The sequence below is a fragment of the Anomalospiza imberbis genome, chromosome 1 (genome assembly GCF_031753505.1).
Source record: "Anomalospiza imberbis isolate Cuckoo-Finch-1a 21T00152 chromosome 1, ASM3175350v1, whole genome shotgun sequence".
Taxonomy (NCBI): domain Eukaryota; kingdom Metazoa; phylum Chordata; class Aves; order Passeriformes; family Viduidae; genus Anomalospiza; species Anomalospiza imberbis.
In genome coordinates this window covers 844738-866064 of record NC_089681.1, presented here as the reverse complement: position 1 = coordinate 866064, position 21327 = coordinate 844738, and the positions used below count along the sequence as shown (strand labels likewise).

Below are 21327 nucleotides of genomic sequence, written 5' to 3'. Positions count from 1 at the left end.
TCTCCTGGGAACATCCAAAGGGCTGGGACTGCACCTTGGCAGCAAGGTTGGTTCCCCCTCCTGCTTTAAACCCATCACAAATCTCAACAGGACTCTGGGTCAGGTTCCTCTGCTCTGCCCTGCACTCTTTGTCATCAGCGCGCTCTGTTAGTGCAGAAATCTGTGATAATTTACATTTTGGGTGCTGTTAAAACATCCTGAGAGCTGCTGCAGGACACACAAGCACAATATTCATCTGAAAAACAAGGCTGGGTATATTTTGCCCGAGGAAGTTGCTTCTTGAAAAGTTTTATCAATTCTTCTGTCCTCTCCACACTTCTGAAAAGGCCTAAAATTGAGGATGGGTCTTAAAAAAACTCAAGCATCCCAGGACAGGTTGGATGGGGCTTGGAGCAATCTGGTCTAGCAGAAGTTGTCCTTGCCCACAAGATGATCTTGAAGGTTACTTCCAAATCAAACCATTCCACGATTCTAAGGCTTCACAAATTCTCTTTACTCCTGGTACAATTAACCATTACTCATTATCCCTGTGGATAAGGACTGAGCCATCCAGTATTTCCTACAGCACATTAGAATTTACATCCAGTGCCTTTACTAGTCTGAAAAAGTTCCCCTGAAGTCAACCCAATTTGCAGCAGCTGATTAAAAACTGGATTTAAACTACTGGAGAAAGACTGTGGGGCAGAGAGTCTGGATGAGCTGGATTTAGGGACCAGCAGCTCCTTGCCAGTGCTCCACATTTCCTTTATGGCCTGGGGCAAGTTCCACAGCATTTCCATTCCTCTGCCTTGTTCAGATGTTATCAGGCCCAACACATGCAGAGATGCTCAGATAGTGACTTTAACGGGCCAGGGGAGAGATTGAAGCTAAAAATGATCTCACGGAGTCAGCTGGGGAAGGCTCACCCACTCACAACCCGCCCTGCCCAGCCACATTCCTGCTCTGAATCATGCACGTGTTGCTGTGCAATGAAGGTGTTTTTTGGGGACAAAAAGAACAGTTAGCTCTCTTCCACCTCTTATTAAACTGATGCCAAACTGATGTTTTTGGGGCTGCCTAAAACAGAGGCTAGACAAAATGAAGAAGATAAAAAGCAGTTATTTTTATTGGAGGTCCTTCAGGTGCATTTTGGGCAGACAAATCCCACCCAGGGGCTACACCCAATGAAATGGACAACAGGTCACAGATTATTATGCTCTTATAAGTTTGGTCCATTTGCATACTGGGAGTTGATCCAATTACAGCTTCAGGTAATGAAGTAATTTACCCCAAGTTTGCTCCCCCCCAACTCACTTCTGTTGGCATTTCTCAGGGCCTGAGACAGTGAGGTGTCCTTGAATCCCAAGCCTGGAGAGGAATTGTTTTGTCTGACCAAAATGGGAAAGCAGTAGCTAACAATGTATATGGACTTTAGAGTTATACATTCAAGAACCACAGGATTACAAATATATGAAAAACATAGAATCTTAAATCCTAAGGCATCATTACCACTAAAACCAATCAAAATTCCTGCCCTTTGCAGGAATATATAAAAAATATATGAAAAATATAAAAGCTTAGATCCTAGGGCATCATTACCACTAAAACCAATCCAAATTCCTGCCCTTTGCAGAACTTCCTTCAATGAATTGTAGCTGCCTCTTATGCAGGACAAGCCAAGTTCATCCCATGGCATCTTGATTAATCCCACTCCTATCCTGCCACTTGACAGCTCCGTGTGCCAAAGGTCCCTTGACTCCTCAATTCTGACCTTATCCTGAGCTCTCTTAATGCCTTTCCAAACTCCTTTCAGGACTTTTTGCAAAACAGATGCTGCTGTGACTCATCTGATGATGCTCATGATGCTCAGATTCTCTTGCAACCCCAACCTCCTCCCTCAACGGCTTCTCTGATTTCTCATCTATATTTTATGGAGACATCACCTTTAAAGCCATCAACTCAGTAAAAAAGCTTTGTAATTTGCCTTTCCCAGAATTTTTTTTTACACCAGACAGGTTAATCCCTGACACTGGAATAACCTCTGTACCTGGAATACTGAAATTTAAAGGCACCTGCTCACCTCTGTCAGTGGTTCCCCACATGAATCATTCAAAGACAACATGACCCAGCCCTGGAACCTTTCCCACCTCTGCTGGTGGCCTTCCCTGGCTGGGATAGTGTCACCACCTCCCCATAAAGAGAGGTGACAGGCATGGAGCTGAGTCAGAAAAGGCACAAACATTTTGCTCCTTCCTCTCTGCTCATTCTCATTCAGATTCAATCTGGCCTCGAGGGAATCTGTGGAATGAGGACTTCACCCAGGGCAGGGGAGTGAAAGTGGAGCAATGGACTTGTTCTCCTCAGGGGTCACCACACACTGAGTTATTTGCAGGGACAAACCTGGGTGGTGCCACACACAGGTGCCAAATGAGATGTGATGTCTGCTCTCACAGACAAATTCAAGAAAAAATGATGTAATCTCTGTCTGTAACCTCCAGTATTTCTTTAATGAAGAGCAGGGTGATCATTCATGCTGCTTAATATAATATTTTTTACACCTTTTCAACTGCCATAATTAAAAAGAGAAGAAGGTGTGGCCAAGATTTCAAATCATTACTTGAAATGTGATTATTTGAGCACACCTGACCTATTTTGTTCCTCTGCATGTGAAATGAAGAAAATTCAGAAAAATAAAGGCAGACTTGCCATCAGAATTTGACTATTGAAATAAAATGGGAATATTTAAAAGAAAGCAATCAGGAAAACAACCCTTTCCACGCTTGCTCTTGCAGGGAGGAGGCAGGGAATGGTAATTCCTTGTCATGAATGAGGTGCTCATTTCCAGTCATCACCTCTGGACTGGCTCCAGCTGCCTTGCAATAAAATGACAGAGCATTTAACAACATTCACACACCCGTGGACTATCAAAGACAGCTGTTTCCCTGCCCTTCATGATCCCAGCCAATTAATTTATCTTCTTTGATGTTCTTGTAGTAAACGTTCTGTTATCAGGTGCTCAAGTGCAGCAGCTCTGCCCTGTTTCTCCTCATCCCTTTGATGAGGAAAAGAAATATTTGCCTTTGCCATGGAGATCTGTTGATTCACAGTATTCATGGGAAGCAGGGATTCGTTGCCAGCATGTCCCTGCCAGAAATTCTTGCAGGGTTTTCATCAGTGTCTCCTGTATCCATAAGAATTGAGAATCCCCTGACACTTGGATTACCAGAAAAAAATAAATGCATTCACTTCTTGGCTATCCCCCAAATTTATCGTCCCTTTGTGGTTTGTTTTTTTTAACATTACTGTACAAGTTCTGAAGTCCATTTTGGCATAAATCAAGCCCAAGACATCCTGAGACACATTATATTCCCTGGAAGGATCCTACTTAATGAGCACAGGAGGTGGGATACACCCACACACCCCCCAGAAATGCAGGGTGAATAAAGGATGAGAAAAATATCTCCTTAAAAAACATGGAAGGCAAAACAGAAACAACCCACTACTTTTCTGGCATTCTAGAAATGGGATCAGCAAGTCCCAGGCTCAGAGGTCACAGTTCCAGAACAGTGGAGACCTCTAGGCACTGGAGGTTACTCATCCCTACTCTCACCAGCATGGGTTGAGGACAAAGATCTCCCAAACAATTCCTAGGGGTAGCAGAGGAGTTAAAACAACCCGAAGGCCATTCCCAGAGGCAGTTTGGATGCATTCAGTGGGTTGTGGCAGGAAAAAAAAATCACAGATCATTCTTTTAGTCAGCTTCAGTGCCAGAGACTCATCCTCAGCATCTCTGTCCCTGCCCATGGCAGGGAGCTGGTTGAGAGGATCTTTGGCAGCCCTTCCAAAATAAACTATTTCCATGATTCCATGGTCTTCAATTTTTTACATGCTCTGCAATATCAGTTTTAACCAACAAATAATATTTATTTCAGTAGAGATGCACAGCAAAAGGCTGAAGATATTTGAAGAGACTGAAGGGTTTTGTGTAAAAATGTGACATTGAACTGTGGGATTGCTGGGGCAGGAGAAATCTGAGTAATCTGGTGAAGGAAACTCCTCTTCTAAATGGATTCAGAGTTCTCAGACTGAACCATTCCCTTCCAAACTGGATCTGTCCAAACTCTTTTCAAAGAGTCATCAACCAGTCACTCCCTCAACCCAGGTCAAGGTCTACACAGATCGTCGTTGATGTTGCTAGACCATGGAGAATCCTCACATCCAGGGCTGCACGTTGTATTCTCCATGCTCAGCAGGAATTCTTAATATCCAGGCAGGAAATGTTTGTTTTCTTCCAAAGTTTTGTGACTCTGTTCTAGAGAAATGTCTCATTCCCAGAGACCTTTGTGTAAAGTGGAAAAGATGCAAAGAATGGAAATGGAGTCTGGGGTGGATGTTTATTCCCCAGTTGTGAAAGAGAAGGAAATTAATGATTAATGGGATGAAATTTAACAGGTCTAAATGACAGATTCTGCACCTAAGATGGAGCAGTGCCAGGCACAAAGATAAGGTGGGAGAGGAGGGACTGGAAACCAGTCCTGCAGAAGGAATCTGACAGGAGTTCCATAGGAGTCACCAGTGTGTCCTGGCAGCCAAGAGGACAAACCACATCCTGGGCTGTGTCCAGGGAGATTATCCTGCTGTGTCCAGCATGACTTTCCCTAAAACATTCTGTGCAATTCTGGCCCCACAAATTAGGACTGATGGAAATGTCCTGGAATGCATCCATGTGAGGGCAGTAAAGCTGGAGAAGGGCTGGAAGGAACATCCTTGAACACTCTGGGTTTGCCCAGTTTGGAGAAAATGAGGCTGGGAGGGAACCTCATGGCAATTCCCTGAGGAGGCAAGGTGGAGAGGGACGTGCTGAACTCTTCTCCCTGGGATCCAGGAACAGGACATGTGGGAAAGGGTCAAAGCTGCACCAGGGGAGGTATAGACGGGACATGAGGAGATTTTTTTTACCAAGAGTGGTCAAACACTGGAACAGCTTCTTGGAGAGGTGGTCAATGCCTCACGTCTGTCAGAATTTAGATTTCAGAATATGCTTTAAATTCTGGTCAGACCTGAATTAATCAGGGTCTTGGACTGGATGAGCATTGTAGGACCCTTCCAACTGAAAATTCTAGTCAAGTCTAGTCTAATCTAATTTATTCTAATCTAATCTAATCCAACCTGTTCAGGACAGCTGGCTCTTTCCCTGCACAGATTTCACCACGCTTTCTGTGAAGAACCCCAAAATACCAAGGGTGGAGACCAGGAAGCAAAGCCACAACACCGTGTGGCTACGCCAAGGTAAATGCCCTGCCACCACCACCCCGGTGATTCACCACGAAATAAAAACCAGGGGACATATTTGCATCACGGAAATGGCAGGGGAAACTTTTGTTGGCTCCAGGATTTAGATGTCGACATGAACAAGCCCAAATCCTCCAGCTAAAGTAGAGCTCACAGCTGCCTCTTTCCAGCCCAACAGTGGGATTAGGAGTAGGCAGCATCCTGAGGACAGCTAGGGGTGCAGGAGGCAAAGAGACAATGACAGGGCTATCTCTCCAAGAGGAGCCCAAGAGGACAAGGGTCCTATCTGCTCCATCAGTATCAGGTCCAGAATCGTGGAATGGTCTAGGTTGCAAGGGAGGCCTGAAAGATCATTCAGTTCCAATGCCCCTGCCATGGACAAGGACACCTTCCACTATCCCAGGTTGCTCCAAGTCCTTTCCAACCTGGACTTCAACACTTTCAGGGATGGGGCAGCCACAGCTTCTCTGGGCAATCTGTGCCAGGGCCTCAGCACCCTCACAGGGAAGAATTCCTTCCCAATATCCTGCCTAAACCTGCCCTCGGGCAGTGGGAAGCCATTCCCTGTATCCTGTCACTCCATCCCTTTTCCAAAGTCCCTCTCCATCTCTTTTGGAGCTCCCTCAGGTACTGGGAGGGGCACTAAGGTCACCACAGAGCTTCTCTTGTACAAACTTTACAATCCCAACCCTTTGAGCCTTTCAATATATTTAACAGGATATTAAGGCAAACAGATCCCACACATCACAGCAAAGTGAATAGTCCATTTATGAGTCACCCCTATTTTCCTTGTCACCTTCCTCCAGCCCCATCCAGGCAGAGCTGCCATGAGGCCTGGGAGTTCTTTCAGCAGAAACAAGGTGTAAATTTTAGTCTCACCTCTCTCACATGTGGAATAACTTTCAAACCCGCTGAGTTCGCCCGCAAACCAGTGGAAATCCTACTGGGGTTCTTCCTCCATCATCCACTTCTACCACTCCAAATCTTGGAGTTATCCAAATGTGAGTTGCCAGGGCACTGGTACTGCCAAAAATAGTGGAGAATGGAAGAGCTGGATTCTTCTGTACCCAGAGCTGAGCACTGTCCATAAACTCTTATTTTTAGCTATGGGGGGGTGTTGGCTAACCTGAAACCCCAAATGAGGCATTACCCAACACCCTTGGATGACAGGACAGCTATACAGGATGAAGAGATGGGCATTGGAGGCTGACAAGACTAAAGGTTTTCCTGGAATATTACTGCTGGGAAAGTCATAAAGCCTTACCACTCAAGTGTCTGGCAAAAATATTGCTTATATTCAGTCCAAACCAGTCCAAAACTTCTGTGTCTCCATCCCAATTTTCCAGTCACAAACATGGATCCGTTCTCCAGCTTTAAGAGCTTCCAGGCTGGCACTAAACATGGAACATTTATATGGAAAAATGAAGGACTATTTTTCTCAAGTGCCACCATTTTCCTTATCTGAGGCAATTCTTCCCTGCTGTTGCGTGTGTCCATATTTGGGAAAAAAATCCCATCTCTTTTAGAATCATGGAAAGGTTTGGGGTTTAAGGGACCTTCAAGACCATTTAGTTCCAATCCCGTGCCATAGGCAGGGACAACTTCCACTATCCAAGGTTGCTCTAAGCCTTGTCCAACCTGGCCTGGAACACTTCCAAGGATGGAGGAGCCACATCTTCTCTGGGCAACTTAATCCAGTGTTTCCCCTCTCTCACAGGGAAGGATTTCTTCCCAAATTCTAATGTAAATCCTCTTTTAAGTTTAAAAGCATTTTTTTGTCCTATCGCCATCGGCCTGTGTGAAAAGCTGTTCTCCTTCTTTATTAAATCTTCCCTTTTGGCTTCATATTCCCTCCATTCTCAACTCTCCATGATCCTTTGGATGGGAATTCAGGTCCCTCAGTCACAGGTGGGGAAATGCACCTGGTGTTGCACCTTTTCCATGCTCCATCAGATGCCTGACAGAGTTTCCAGCTGGGATCATCCAAGAATTCCCGCATCTTTCATCTCCCAATCATCTCCAGGTGACGTCCTAGTTTACCATACAATTGACTTATTATGGTGGATGATCCTATTTAATCCACGACTGGCATCCAAGCCACCTGGTTGTTCGTGATATCCTGATCCTTCCTGGAACTGCTGAGGCTCCCCGAATTTGTGTCATCAGCAAATTCCATCCTATTTGGCATCTTTCAAGGTCTTAACAGAAAATATTAGCCAAGAGCATTCCAAAAGTGAGGAACGGCACTGATTAATTTCTCTAGGCTCATATCCTACTCCCAACACTTTAAATATTTCCAGCTCTTCCACTGCCAGGCCTTTAAAAAATTCTCACCCCTCTTTTATCAATTTAATTTCCATCTTTGCCATCTTAATAAATATTCCCACATCATTCTGTGTTATTACTTTGTTAAACTTGTGAAAATCTGACTTCATTAACATGAAAACAGCAAATACAACATTGGATTTTAAGTATTTTTCTGGGTTTTTTATTGTTTTCCTTCCTTCAAACCTTGTTTTTACTCTTGGCACCCTATTGAGGTCAGACAGTGGCTGTTACCCCTCCTCTTTTTAATTTAGGGGCTAAATTCTGACCTCATTTTTCTGCCTTGACCAATTTATAAATAATATTTGGGAGTGGACCTGGACCTGTTGTTCTGTATCTGAGTTGGTCAAGAATTCTGGGATGGAAAACATCCTGTCCTGTTTTGTCCCAGTTTGAACACATTTAATTTTTTTGTTCACCTCAGTTGTGGTTGTTTCTTTCTTTGGACACATTTTTCTATGCTGTCTTTACCCCTAAAATCAAAAGCATTTTATATATTGAATAAACAAGTAGTTAATTTAATATTCAGTTTTCATCTGTCACTAGTTTATTTTGCCTCTCAATTTAAAGGCTAAATAATTTTACATAATATTTAAATAACTTTAAATAATTCATTTTAAATAAATGAATTAATAGCATTCAATGTCTTTCTGAAGATCTAGTCATTTTGGTTATTGCAAATTTTTACTTTATATATTTATTAACCTCCCTCATGTTGTTTTGTCTGCTTCTCCATTTTTCATCCATTTGTTTATGCTTCCCTCTCATTCCTGTAATAATCTTTGAAATTATTCACCCATGTCAGGCCACAGTTGCTCTCCCTAGAAATTTTTTCTCCATTTTTCCTCCTTTTTACAGAAAAAAAATCCCAAAGAGGTTTCTGAATCTTTGATTTCAGTGAACCACAAGCTTCACACTTTGCATCCATACCCTTGAAATTCCAGTTCTCAATATCCCTTATTGAGAAGGATATCAAAAATATATCTGGATATCAACATATTGATCTATATATCAATCATATATCATCATAAGTTTTTCTGCTTATCTAAAAGTGAATCATCACAAATCTTGGCTGGATGAGGGGACAATATTATTCCAAGCGTGTTACACTCCTGATCCCAGAAATCAGGGTGTGCCACCTCAAAAACATCTCAGCAGGGAGGGAAGGGATGGGTGAGGAAGGAAAGACACAATTGGTTTGTGGTGTAGGAGGCTAAAAGGAGCTGAAGTCAGATCAAATCAAAATTATTGGCAAAGCCAAAGGGCTCTGGAATTATGCAGGATGCCAAGAACCAGGACAACAAATAGAGAGAATGTTGGGTGTGGTCATTGAAGTTGGACACATGGATGGATGAGGAAGGAGCTTGGTCCTGCTGGGACGGATTGGCAAAATTCAAGGGAAGTCCAGAGTTGGAAGGGACCTTCAAGGATCACAAAGTCCTGTCCCTGGGACAGGACAGGACAGGATCCTGGGACAGGATCACAAGATCCTGGCTCCTGGCCCTGCACAGGACACTCCAAGAATCCCAGAGAGTGCCTGAGTGTTGTTGTGGTAGGGAAAGGCAGTCCTGAGACTCCCCTGTGTCCTCAGCTGTGTCCCCACAGTGAGAGCAGAAGGTGAGGGGGGGATTCTGCCCCCCTGCTCCACTCTGGTGAGATCCCACCTGGAATTCTGTATCCAGGTCTGGAGTCCAACAGCAGAAGGACGTGGAGATGCTGGAGCAAATCCAGAGGAGGCCATGGAGATGCTCCAAGGGCTGGAGCCCCTCTGCTCTGGAGCCAGGATGGGAGAGCTGGGAATGTCCAGCCTGGAGAAGAGAAGGCTCCAGGGAGACATTAGACTTTTAGGCACTGGAAGGGGCTCCAGGAGAGCTGGAGAGGGATTTTGGAAAAGGGAATGAAGTGTCAAGTCATTGGCAATATCTTCCCACTGCCAGAGGGCAGGGTTAGATATTGGATATTGGGAAGGATATTGGGAAGGAATTCTTGTCTATGAGGGTGGTGAGGCCCTGGCACAGAATTCCCAGAGAAGCTGTGGCTGCCCCTGGATCCCTGGAAGTGTCCAAGGCCAGGCTGGATGGGGCTTGGAGCAACCTGGGATAGTGGAAGTTGTCCCTGCCCATGGCAGGGGTTGGAACAAGATGATTTTTAAGGTCCCTTCCAACAGAAGCCACTCCACGGTTCCATGACAAAACACACACATTTACTAAGAAGAGGCCTCCAGGTGACCCCATCTCCACCCTTGCAGGGTTCCCTTTAAAGCCAGTGAAGGGAAGCTGGTAATCCCCAGTGCCATGCACTTTTTGATTAAGCTTTTGTCTGATGAAATTTGGATTTGTCTGCCTGACAGGAAAAAGAAACAGCTCCAGTGAGTCACCCAGGAGCCACCTATGGTAGAGAAGACAGGCTGTGCTTAGGCCAGGTGACTCCCACTCCGGACTTTTTGTCCTGCTTCAATCTGTCCGTGACTCCACAAATATTCAAAGGCTATTTGTTGCTATTGGACACAAAATGAGTACACAGGAGCTTGGTAAGTTCAAAAGAGAAAAAGAGCTAATTTTATTTCTGACTTTGCAATATACAGAATTCTAAAAGTGACAGTGGATTGGACGATGAAATTGCTACCTCTCGAACTACACTGGTCAAACTAACAGTCTATCAATTCTCGCCTCCCACAAAGAAGAATGCAAAACAATCATTATTTACATGAACAGTGTGTGAGAACTCTAGTAGAAATATGTAAACATTATCAGAAGGTTAAAGAAGTTTTATGAGAACTTTAAAACTTTCAAAAGAACTATAAAAGAAAACACTTTTAAAAATCAGGGCAACAGCTATTTTTGCTGCAATTTCTGCTAATTCCCACAACTTTATGCCTTGACCATAGAGACCCCAATGATGGGAACTGGCTTCCTTGTCACGCTATTCCCATTACTGTGCTGGATCCCCATGGCAACACCCAGCACAGGCTAATTTCATTACTTAGCAGGGGTTAATTATTCAGCTTGACTCATCCAGATCTGTATCTGGCGACAGACTTTGATGCCAGCCTGTCAGTCAAAGGCACTTACTGATGATGCTGAAGGTTGACAAAGATGTCAGGCACTTCTCAGTCACAGGCTCAGTGACAGTCCCTGTGTTTGACAAGTGACAAATTTGTAGCAAGGTCTCTGTTTCCTTTCTCTGTACAACCAAAGTTGATAAAGAGGGAAAATCTTCCTGATAAAGGGAAGGAAGTAGCTCTGTGACTGGCCAGTCTCTGCACGTTGCCCTTGTACTGCAGAATATTGATAAAAGATCAACAGTGCCCATCAGCTGATTAAAGTGTGGAGAAAGAGACTGGAGATTCCCAGTCAACAGTAGCCCCCAGGAATATTCCCAGCATCCTTCAGCCTTGTCTTTTTTAGTGTTCAGGCATCAGAAAAAGGGAAGTGGTGGAGTCACCAGGCCTGGAAGTGTTCAAAAAAACCACATGGATCTGGCAGTTGAGGATGTGGTTTAATGGTGAACATGGTGGTGGCTGGATTTGGTGATCTCAGAAGATTTTTCCAACCTTTTACAGTCTCATTATTCAAAATCATCCAAATTTCAGATGGAAAATTACATGGCCACAGGCTCCCAACATGATAGACTGTGGATTTATGGGTCACGTGGGCTTTCATGTAGGGCTGACAGTAACTGTCACTGGAATGGAAAAGGGAATCACACCGGAATAATGGTATCTTGAACGGGGATCAGGATCCATTCTCGGATCCTGATCACAACTGTCACAGCTCGTGCCTGAATTTCTCATCTTTCCTACCAGAGCAACCTTTCTGGAAACATCTTGGCCCTCAGAGTGTGCCTGGGCAGTCCCTGGAACAAATCCAGTGGATTCAGGACATGACACACTCAGGGACTTTACACTAGCTAGACATCTCTCAAGTCCATGGTAGGACAGATACAGCTTTAATGAAGCCTGAAATGCCTGAACTGGAGATATTCATCCCTCTGGAACCCAATCCAGAATCACATCTTGGACATTTTTGCTGTTTTCAGAAAATGCTAGAGAGACCTACATTCCCAGGGTGGACCAAACACAGATGATGCCTGAAGGAATTGTCCTAAGTCCTGTGGCTGGAAGAGGAACCTGAACAACCTGGTCTAGTGCAAGGTGTCCCTACCCATGGCTGGGAGGTTGGATGAGATGAGATGAAATTTAGGGTCCCTTCCAACCCAAACCCTTCCATGATTCAATAATTCCAACCTCCACGTGACCATATCCCTGGACTCCCCTTTATTCTCTCAGAGCCCTGAACACAACTCACCCTTTTGTAAAAATCTTTACATCTTTTTTGTAAAAATCCAGCAAGTCTGGAATCTTTCCTCCCATCCTTAGGAGCACCTGCTTTTTAGTCTTGGGATTAGTGAGCTTAAGCCAGAATTTGGGAAATGCAAGTACAGTTCCCTCCTCTGCTTGGAGAGGTTCAACTTCTCACCTCACATCTTCAGACAGGGAGTGCAAAGCAGCAAAATTAAGCTCAGACACAGAAAAAAAAAAAGGGGGTAGGAGCTCTTCAGAGACTGAATCAGAGCTGTGAATCTGGTTTTTGTTTGGTGTTTTTTTGTTTTTTTTTTTTTTTTTTTGGAGGAGGAACAATTAATATCATACAGCCCATGGAAGACAGACCTAAAGAGCTCCTCAGAGAAGGGTGCTCACATTTTCACCCTTTTCCAGCCCAATGAAACCTGAATTCCTTCCTGCCCAGTGGCAGAGTTTCATCAGGAGGGTGGAGACCAACTCCACCCCAACAAGCCCAAAGTCTTGTTATTGACACACACCCATGAGAGCTGGAACTTCCATTGGATCATCAAACATCGCTGCAGCCATGGGCATGGGCAGAGAGATTCCCTGCTACTGAGTCACACATGAAGATGGTGCATCCAAAAAGTCCCCTGGCAAAAATTCTACCCCTCTGGAATCACAGGAGCTGAACTCCAGGTGGCTGAGTGTAGTGATCAGCAGTATCTGTATTTTCCTGCAAACCAGTTGTCACCAGGATGTTTGGGAATCTGATATCTGGAAAATGGAGCACACTCCATCCTGCAAATCAGCTCTCAGGAAAGACATGGATGTCACGTAGATTGATGCCATGGTTACCATGACATGACCACGGCATCAGATAGGGTTGGTTGGTGTTTGTATCATAGCAGGTGGATCTGTACTGTTTATTCCTGGGATTGCAGAGGAGAAGGCTCTGGGGTGACATTGTTGTGAGTTCTTAGTAGCTAAAGAGGGGCTCCAAGAGAGCTGGAGAGGGATTTTGGACCATGGGCATGGAGTGTCAGGACAAGGAAGAATGGCTTCAAACTGAAAGAGAGTGGGTTTTATGGAATATTGGAAGAAATTCTTCCCTGGGAGGGTGGCTAGGCCCTAGCAGAGGTTGCCCAGAGAAGCTGTGGCTTCCCCATCCCTGGAAGTGTTCAAGGCCAGGTTGGACGGGGCTTGGAGCAACCTGGGCTAGTGGAAGGTGTCCCTGCCCATGGCAAGGGATTGAAACTGGGTGATCCTGAAGGTCACTTCCAAACCAAAACATTCTGGGATTCTATGGAGTTTCTGAAGAAAATGTCCAGATCTAGGCTGGACAATATAGGAGAGAAGGTAGTGAAACAGAGGGAGTTCAGAGAAGGGCCATCAGAAGGATTAAAGCCTTGGAGAACAGACTTTCCAGACAAGGAGTCAGAGACCCCACCAAAGTCTATCCAAGAGATATCCCAGACAAAATACATTTCTGTGGAGAAGACAAGAATTGCAGCAGTGAGAAACTGAATTTAGTAGAGAGGTGCAACAGGAGCCACTGGCTGTAGGGAGTTCATAAATCATACTAGAAATATTTTACACAGGACTAATTTCACGTGTGGCTGATAATCAATGACTGGAACAGCTGAGCGAAGCTTGGTGTTCACTCCCTGCCACAGAACATGTCATAAAAATGTGGGGTTTAATAATTCAAACAAGAATTGACTGTAAGGGAAGTTAAAGCAGGTGAAGCACTTCACCTTCTTGCCCGTAAAAACTGAATTTTTGTCATCTGTCTTTCCTGGTATTTGTGATAAGCAGAGAGAGATTATATCTCCCTATATTACCTTATCAATTAGGACCATCTCCCAGGGACAGGCTGGGAGAAGGTTTGGGTTAATCCCGCTGAGAATTCCTGAAGGCTTTTGGCACAAAAACCTTTCTCCCAAACACACCACACCTCGTTGATATTCTCTGTTCTCCAGACCTGAAATGACATTTCAACCAAAGTCCCTTCTGGCTCCTGTCAGTTTGTGCTTAAAACCTTTCCCAGGGCTTATTCCACCCCTGACACAGACAGAAGGGAATTTTTAAGCCCTACTGAGTCCTACAAGCTGTCTAAGTCATACCTAACTGCTCTGTCAAACCACAGCTTCCCCATATTTATCAGGTTTACAGCAGGTCAGGTTTCTTCCCTGCCTTTGCTTACAGAAATAATCCCTTTTTTTTTTTTTTAGTGTTAAAGTTCCAACCTCAATTTCCAGTCTCATTTAACTTAGGCTTGTCTTAACTCTGCCAAGCTAAAAGGAGCCAGTGTATTCCCGTGTCATTTTTTGGTGTGAATCCAGTTGTCCCACTCTCCTCATTATTGTATTGTTTTTTGGGCTTTTTTCATTAGGATCCCATTTTGTTCTTGACAGCAGCAGTGGAATTCTACCTGGGAAGCCAATAGGGTGTTGCCACTTCCAAAATCAAAATCCAAATCCCTCCTATCCCAACACACACCTGGACACCACCTGGAGTTGTTTGTCTTGGGTTTTGGGTTTGTTTCCAGGGCTCCATCTCTATGTGAGCTCTTGATTATCTTTAGATCAAGGAATACCTTAAAGGTAACAGACCTTAAAAGTCTTTCCTTGCCTCCACAGTTTTACTGGAACACTCCCAAATCCTCTTTCCCTGAAGCCTGGCACTGCTGCACCTCTGCAGGAGCTCTGGTGTTTTGCCAGTGTTTTTCCTTATGGAAAGATCTCCAACCTTTCCAAGCCTATAAGACAGAGTTAAGTCAGTGGTTAGCATTTATATCCCTATTCTTTCAACCACACAGATTTATCCCAAGAATTTCTCGGTGTGAGAATTTCAGGTATGAGAGGATGTCTCCACAGACATTTCCACTCCACACTCCACCAAGCAGCTTTACTGTGCCAACCCCACTGTGCTTTCCCATTGAGGCACAACCACCTGGAATGCTGAAAGCACTGGATCTCTTCCAGTTTCATGGCTGTTAATTAGGATATTGCTCAAATGTGCCTTGAGCTGCCCAGTTCCGAGCAGGGATCTGGATGTAACCAGGTCTGGTGGCTTTCATCGAGTGGATTTTTTCCTGTGTCCCCAGAAAAGTATGTTTTATCCAGTTGTTTTTTTTTTTTTTTTTTTTTTTTAATCACTTGAACTCAGAGAACACAGGAAGATAAAGGATAAATTTCACTCTCATAGAGAAGGATTAGGGTGTAGGTCTTTCTCTCCCTTTCCCACAGCTCTGTCAGCTTTGTGTCATCCCTGGCTGTGGAAATTTTTGTTAGCAACGCTTCTCAGGTTACTGGGAACCATCCTCCATCTGGGAAGAAGGAGAGGCTGCTGGGAATGGCAGGAATATTCCCACATGTCACAAGTCTGTGACAGGAAAAGCACCTCATTAAAGCTCCTTCACTCACCTCATCTCCAACCCTAAAATCTCCAAGTGCTCCAGTGATTCACAAACTTTGCCTCTTTGGCTTATTCAGCTGTTTTATGAGAAATTGTACAGCACCACGGTTTTCCAATTTGGATCACAACAAACCCAGCAAAAAGTCTATCAGCTTTTCCTGTGAAATATGAAATACCAGTGGCTCAGTCCAAAGGGAGAAGTAAATAATTTCTCCCCGGCTCCAAGCATTTGAAGCTGTCTCCCCAGATACTGGATAAGATACAAAATAAATTATGACATTTGAAAGGGTTGCCCTGATGTGGATAAAGTGAAATTTGCTATCAGGGAGGTGCTGGAGTGGGAAAATTGATTAATTGCTCCATGTTGGGCTTATTTCCCATCTTCAGGATAAAATTTGGTAAATAATTGACAGCTTTCCAAAAAAAAAAAAGGCTGTGTCCTGCTTTGCCAGCATGACCCAGGACCAGAGATTTCATGACTTATCCCAATTCCAGACTCGGAAGCACCATATCCCACTGGCCTCCAAGCGATTCCCATGCCCAGCAGCTCAATTAATAATCAAGGGATCCAGAAACCAGGCTTGATTTTGAACTGTGTTTGGGAAAACAGACATCTCTGGGCAACCCCAGTCCTGCCAGCCCGTGCAATAATTTCTCCAAAGCATGTGGAAGCCCAGCCTGCTGTCACTTGCCCCTTGGCAGTTGTTGGTCAGTGCAACACGTGTGACACAAGCCAGCTCTGGGCTCGTGGAGCCAGACTGGAAGGAGCAAACAAACCTTGTCACATTCCCCATCCAAGCCCTGGCATGGGGCCACACCTTGCAGTGCCAGCCGTGTTTTTGCTTTTCCATGGGACCAGCCCCAGGACATAAACCTGGGGAAGAGCCGAGGTATGGCAGGAGTCTGCTCGCTGCGGTGATGTCACCTCATCAGGGAACTCGTTCCTCTGTAAATCCCAATCCAGACTGGAGCCGGGCTTTCCCCTGATCACCCCGAAGGAATCCGCCCACAGGATCAACAACAGAGGTGGTGGAGGGTGGGAAAACATATAAAGCTGCCTGGGAGAAGCTCTCTGGACCTGTCTTGGTTGCCTGGATCTGCTCTCAGCATGAAGAAACTCCTGGTGGGATTCCTGCTGGGCCTGGCATTCGTAGAGTTGGGTAAGAGCTCCTTATTCCCAACACTCCAGGGCCCCCCACCCTGGGAAATTCCTGGGAGGGCAAGGAGGGGAAAAACCTGGTAACCCTCAGGTAGAGGAAATGATGCTTTTTGTATTGAAGAAGGTCGAAGGAGAGGGTGAAATGGGAAAGGGGAGATGCATTCCTGGTGGGAAGAGCTGTGATGCCTGACTGGGAGTGATGCACCTCCTTTGGATACCTGTCACCCACACCCAGGGATGGAGGGGACAACAAGGCACAGGTCAGGACCAGCCTGGGCAAGAGCTTGAAGTGCCAGCCTCTACCTGAGCCGCCACCCTGTCCCTTCAGGAATGTTCATCCCGAACTCCTGACATCCTTAAAACCTCCCAGCTGGCTGCTGGAAGTGCTGAAAGCCAGAAGGTGAAACTTCAATACAGATTAAGGTGGGGGTATGAGAAATAACTCCAAGGACATTGGAAAGTTTTATTAAACCCCCAGCTCCAGGATTTCCCCTTATTCCAGGGAAATTTCCCTGGGTCTGTGATGGGTCTGGATCTTGGGCTAGCCTGGCAGCAGGGTTTGGCCATCACTGTGTCCTTCCTCCATGCAGATGTGACCAACTGCAGTCACATCCCTGCCTGGAACAGGCATTCTAGGGATGACACCACCCCAGAGGGGTTTAACCCACAGCCCATGGGCCCCAGAGATCCTCAGGCTGTTTTCATGGGACCCTGGAAGATCTCAAAGGAAAGGCAGCCTGGGCAGGGATCAAACATCTCCATCTGAATTCTTGTCTTGGATTTAACGGAATTTCTGAGAAGCCACCCAAGGACTCAAAGAATTTTATGGAAACAGAATTATCAACCCCATTAGCTTTATAGTTGAAATCAGGCAGAAATAATTTTTTGGGGATGTTCGAGAGGGAAGCAGCTGGTCTAGGCACCCCTGTTGTGGCTGAGGGATGTGTCTGTGACCATTCATATTCCTGAGGCTTGATATCAAGGAATAGAAGGAACAGTGAGGAACAGGGAATTATTGGCTCAGATCAGGATGCGGAGCTATCTCTGTTCAGTTGTCCTGTCCTGGCCCTTATGGATTTGGGCTTTCCTCTTCCATGCAACCTTCCACAAAATCCATGTGCTCTAAATGCCCCACCCAGAGTCAGTGAAAGATGAGGGGGTTGAGGTTTTCCTTCCTTAAACCTGCTTTTAACTAGGATTAATTCCTCCAAGGCACTTCCCAGCTCATCCATGAAATGCTGGAGGTTTGTAAATGGAAACCACCTCACCCCAAGGGTTGCAGGGCAGTTTCTCAAGAGCCTGAAGCCAGAACTGTTCTGTCCATCCATCCATCCTACACATCCACAGACATCCATATGATTGTTGATAATGTACTACCTCTGTTAAAATATATAACAATTTTATGGATTGGATCATGGATCATTGGGAAGGGATCTAGTGAGGTCCTGAGCTGGGATAAATAGGGATGGCTCCGCCACCCTTGTTTACAGGGAGCGTAGCCACAAGAAAATTGAAATATTCCCATGAAAAAAATCCTTTTTACTTCTGCAAAGAGACAAGGAATTGTCTCTTTGAGTTGAATTCCTTAGCAAGAGCTAAGGAATGAGACAGAGAAGTTTTGCACTGTGTAGGCTCTACCCCACAGCTGAATTTTCCAAAGGAGCTGCTGCGAGGAGTAGATGTCTTGAAAATTCCTTCTGAAGTCAGGTGTTCAAGCAAATGCCTTCAAAAATATTTATCCTTATCACAAAACCCCAGAAGTTCCTTTGACAACAGAACAGGAATGCAAAAACTGCGTCGGTGTGAATTTTTACCAATAGATGGCACTGGATGCCTGCAGGTTGTTTTTCAGCCGGTGGAAGGAGGGTAGGATAGAAAATCTCAAGCCAGGCTGGTTTTTGTCATCAAGCCACACCAGCAGGACTTTGGAAAATCCACACTCTCGGTGTCTGTTGGCTGTGGATGGACAGCGCTCACACTGAGGGTTTTGAGACCAAGATTTGCATATTTAGAGATGTCCCTCCCTCAGGCGGCAGCCAGCAAGGGTTTGTACATCGCCTCTTCAAAAAGCAGCAGTAGCCCCTGATGAGAGCAGCTTTGAGGCCACACTCAGCCCTCAGGATCTCTGATACAGCTCTGAAATTTAAATCCTGCTCTCAGTTACTGATTCCTGCAGAATTTCCCTTAAACGAGCAGGAAGGAGCTGTTGCTGTGAGGGGAGGGGATGGGGGAGCTGTCACTGTCACAGCTGGGGGATGCTGCTCTCAGCAGAAGGAGCTGGTTTCTACCATCATGGAATATCCTGATTTGGAAGGGACCCACAAGGATTATCAAAGTCCAACTCCTTGCCTGGCACAGGACATCCCAACAATCCCACCCCGTGCCTGAGAGCATTGTTCAAACATTTCCTGAACTCTTGATGCTGTGACCATTCCCTGGGTAGCCTGTTCCAGTGCCTAACTGGGGAAGAACCTTTTCCTGATATCCAATCTAAACCTCCCCTGACACAGTTTCAGGCCATTCCCTTGGATTCTGTCACTGCCCCAGAGAGAAGAAATCAGTGCTGCCCATCCATTTCCCCTCATGAGGAAGTTGTAGATCCCAAAAATCTCCCCTCAACCTCCTCTTCTACAGGCTGAACTCTTACAGAGGATACTCAGACCTACCAAAGCTCAAGCTAAGGTCCCTCTAAATCCCACTTTTCCAGGCTGCTGAGCCTCCAAAGTCATGCTCAGGCCCAGCTCCTACTACACCACCCTTGTCCTCCAGTGCTGGGATTTGCTCTTTTCCCCCTCTGGCATATCCAAGCTTTGCCATTGCCTCCGGACATGCTTAATTTTGGACACTGCTGTATTTTGGTCAGAAAGCCGCAGATTTGGGTCTGTCTTCCCTGCTGTGTCACCTCAGAGCCCTTCTGTCCCCTCTGCAGCCCAGTCCCTGCGATGTTACACATGCAAGGAGCCCACAGACATTTCCAAGTGCAGGACAGCCACCGTGTGTCCCCCGAAAGCCACCGTGTGCACCACGACACTGCACTCCATGGAGACAGGTGAGTCCCACCACTGCCCCTGAGGGGTCCCGGGGAGAAATCCAAGAATTCCAGGATGGGTTGGCTTGGGAGAAAGCTTAAAGAGATCACTGAACCCCAAACCCCTGCATTCCAGTAGACCAGATTGCTCCAAACCCCATCCAACCTAGCCTTGGATACTTCCAGGGATACAGGGGCAGCCACAGCTTCTCTGGGAAAACCTGTGCCAGGGCCTCACCAACCTCACAGCCAAGAATTCCGCCCCAAAATCCCATCTAACCCCAGCCTCTGGCAGTGGGAAGCCTTCCCCTGTGTCCTGTCCCTCCATCCCTTGTCCCAAGTCCCTCTCCAGCTCTCCTGGAGCCCCTGCAGACACTGGAAGGGACTCTGAGGTCTCCCTGGATCCTTCCCTTCTCCAGGCTGGACATTCCCATCTCTCCCAGCCTGGCTCTAGAGCAGAGAGGCTCCATCCCTTGGAGCATCTCCATGGCCTCCTCTGGACCTGTTCCAACAATTCCCTGTCTTTGTCATGTCAGGACCCCAGAGCTGAAGGCAGCTTTCACTCTTCAGGTGGGGTCTCAGTAGAACAGAGGGGGAGAATCCCCTTCCTCAATGTGCTGGCCACACTTCCCTCTCCCCATCCCAGTCCCACCTTGGATTACCCTTTAACACCTCTGTAAAAACCCAGGAGAAATTATCCCACTTTAGAGAGGGTAGGAGAGAAATCCATCAGATATGGAGCCTCACAGTGATGCATCAGGACTCACCGCACTTGTTGCCTCTGTGTTGCCTTTCCTACCCAGATATCTCTATGGACCCTGAATTTATAGACAGTGCAAACATCTACAGGGACTTGTGTCCCTTGTCCATGCTGGAATGATTTTGGAAGGAGCAGGAGGGTGAGAGAGAGTCAGCAATAACAGCTGGCAGGCCTGTTCCCACAAAAAACAGGCTGGCTTAGAGGAACCCATGCATTAGAGATGTCCAACACCCTGTCAGTGTTTCTCAATCCCATTTTCCTTCCATATTTTTTCCCCTCTCTCATCTCCTCCTCCTCTCCAATCTGCCTCTCCCAGGTTATCCCTTTTTTGGCAACATCACCGTGACCAGAGACTGTGAGGAGGAATGCCTCTCCTACGATGGGATAGGGGCCCAAAAGCCCAAATCCTGCTGCTACACTGACCTGTGCACGGATGACACCAGGAACAGCAGCGGGGTGAGGAGCAGCTCCGCAGTGCTGGTTCTGGTGGCCATGGTGGCTGGCACGGTCCTCCAGTGCTCCCTGTGAGGTCATAAGTGTCCCAGCTCCACTGAAAGCCCACCACTCTCACTGCCAAGCTGCCTCATGAACTCTTAGATGCTTTGGGAACATCCCTCTTCTCTGATGTGTGACTTCACCCCATCTTCAATGCTGGATTCAAGCCAAGAATTTGGGCACCTGGATTTAAACCCCTCAAATCTCCAGTTTCCAGCTGTTTAAGCAGATGTTCCTCACCTTCAGCTGCTTCTGGCCCTCAGGATCCACAGAGAATGGGTTGGGCTGGAAGGAACCTTCAAGATCATCCAGTTCCACCCCTCTGCCATGGGCAGGGACACCTTCCACTGCCCCAGGTTGTTCCAAGCCCCATCCAACCTGGCCTGGAACACTTCCAGGGATCCAGCTTCAGCTTCTCTGGGAATCCTGTGCCATGTCCTGACTGAGACAAGCAGATGGATCTGGGCCCAGTTACTTCCTGCCCATCATGGTGTGGGTGGCAACTGCAGAGATCTGGAGCTTAATGCCAAGGATAAACTAAGGAATGAGTTCAGAAGGGCTCAGCTTCCCTGTAGGAACAGGATGGA

General features: G+C 46.1%; 1 protein-coding gene and 1 long non-coding RNA gene across 3 annotated transcripts; one reads left to right on the top strand and one right to left on the bottom strand.

Annotated features, from left to right (window-relative positions):
• Positions 1-13571: 13571 nt before the first annotated feature.
• Positions 13572-20735, bottom strand: LOC137463889 (uncharacterized). 2 transcript variants are annotated; one of them, XR_010994013.1, is made up of 3 exons: positions 20669-20734; positions 15307-15456; positions 13572-13862 (listed from the first exon to the last, which is right to left on the bottom strand). It is a non-coding gene; the product is annotated as an uncharacterized lncRNA (long non-coding RNA). The 2 variants fall into 2 exon arrangements; XR_010994038.1 differs by lacking the exon at positions 13572-13862 and adding an exon at positions 15082-15209 and having other exon boundaries at positions 20669-20735.
• LOC137463783 (ly6/PLAUR domain-containing protein 2-like) lies at positions 15915-20773 on the top strand. The gene is made up of 3 exons (XM_068175213.1): positions 15915-16458; positions 19387-19506; positions 20562-20773. The coding sequence occupies exons 1-3, from the start codon at positions 16407-16409 to the stop codon at positions 20771-20773; spliced, it is 384 nt and encodes a 127-aa protein (XP_068031314.1). The 5' UTR covers positions 15915-16406.
• Positions 20774-21327: the final 554 nt, after the last annotated feature.

Bases quoted from the DNA above. Each gene is read 5' to 3' on its own strand.
- LOC137463783 (XM_068175213.1), top strand. From the start codon at position 16,407: ATGAAGAAACTCCTGGTGGGATTCCTGCTGGGCCTGGCATTCGTAGAG. The intron at 16,459-19,386 runs GTAAGAGCTCCT...TCCCCTCTGCAG, and splicing joins CCTGGCATTCGTAGAGTTGG to CCCAGTCCCTGCGATGTTAC. The intron at 19,507-20,561 runs GTGAGTCCCACC...TGCCTCTCCCAG, and splicing joins ACTGCACTCCATGGAGACAG to GTTATCCCTTTTTTGGCAAC.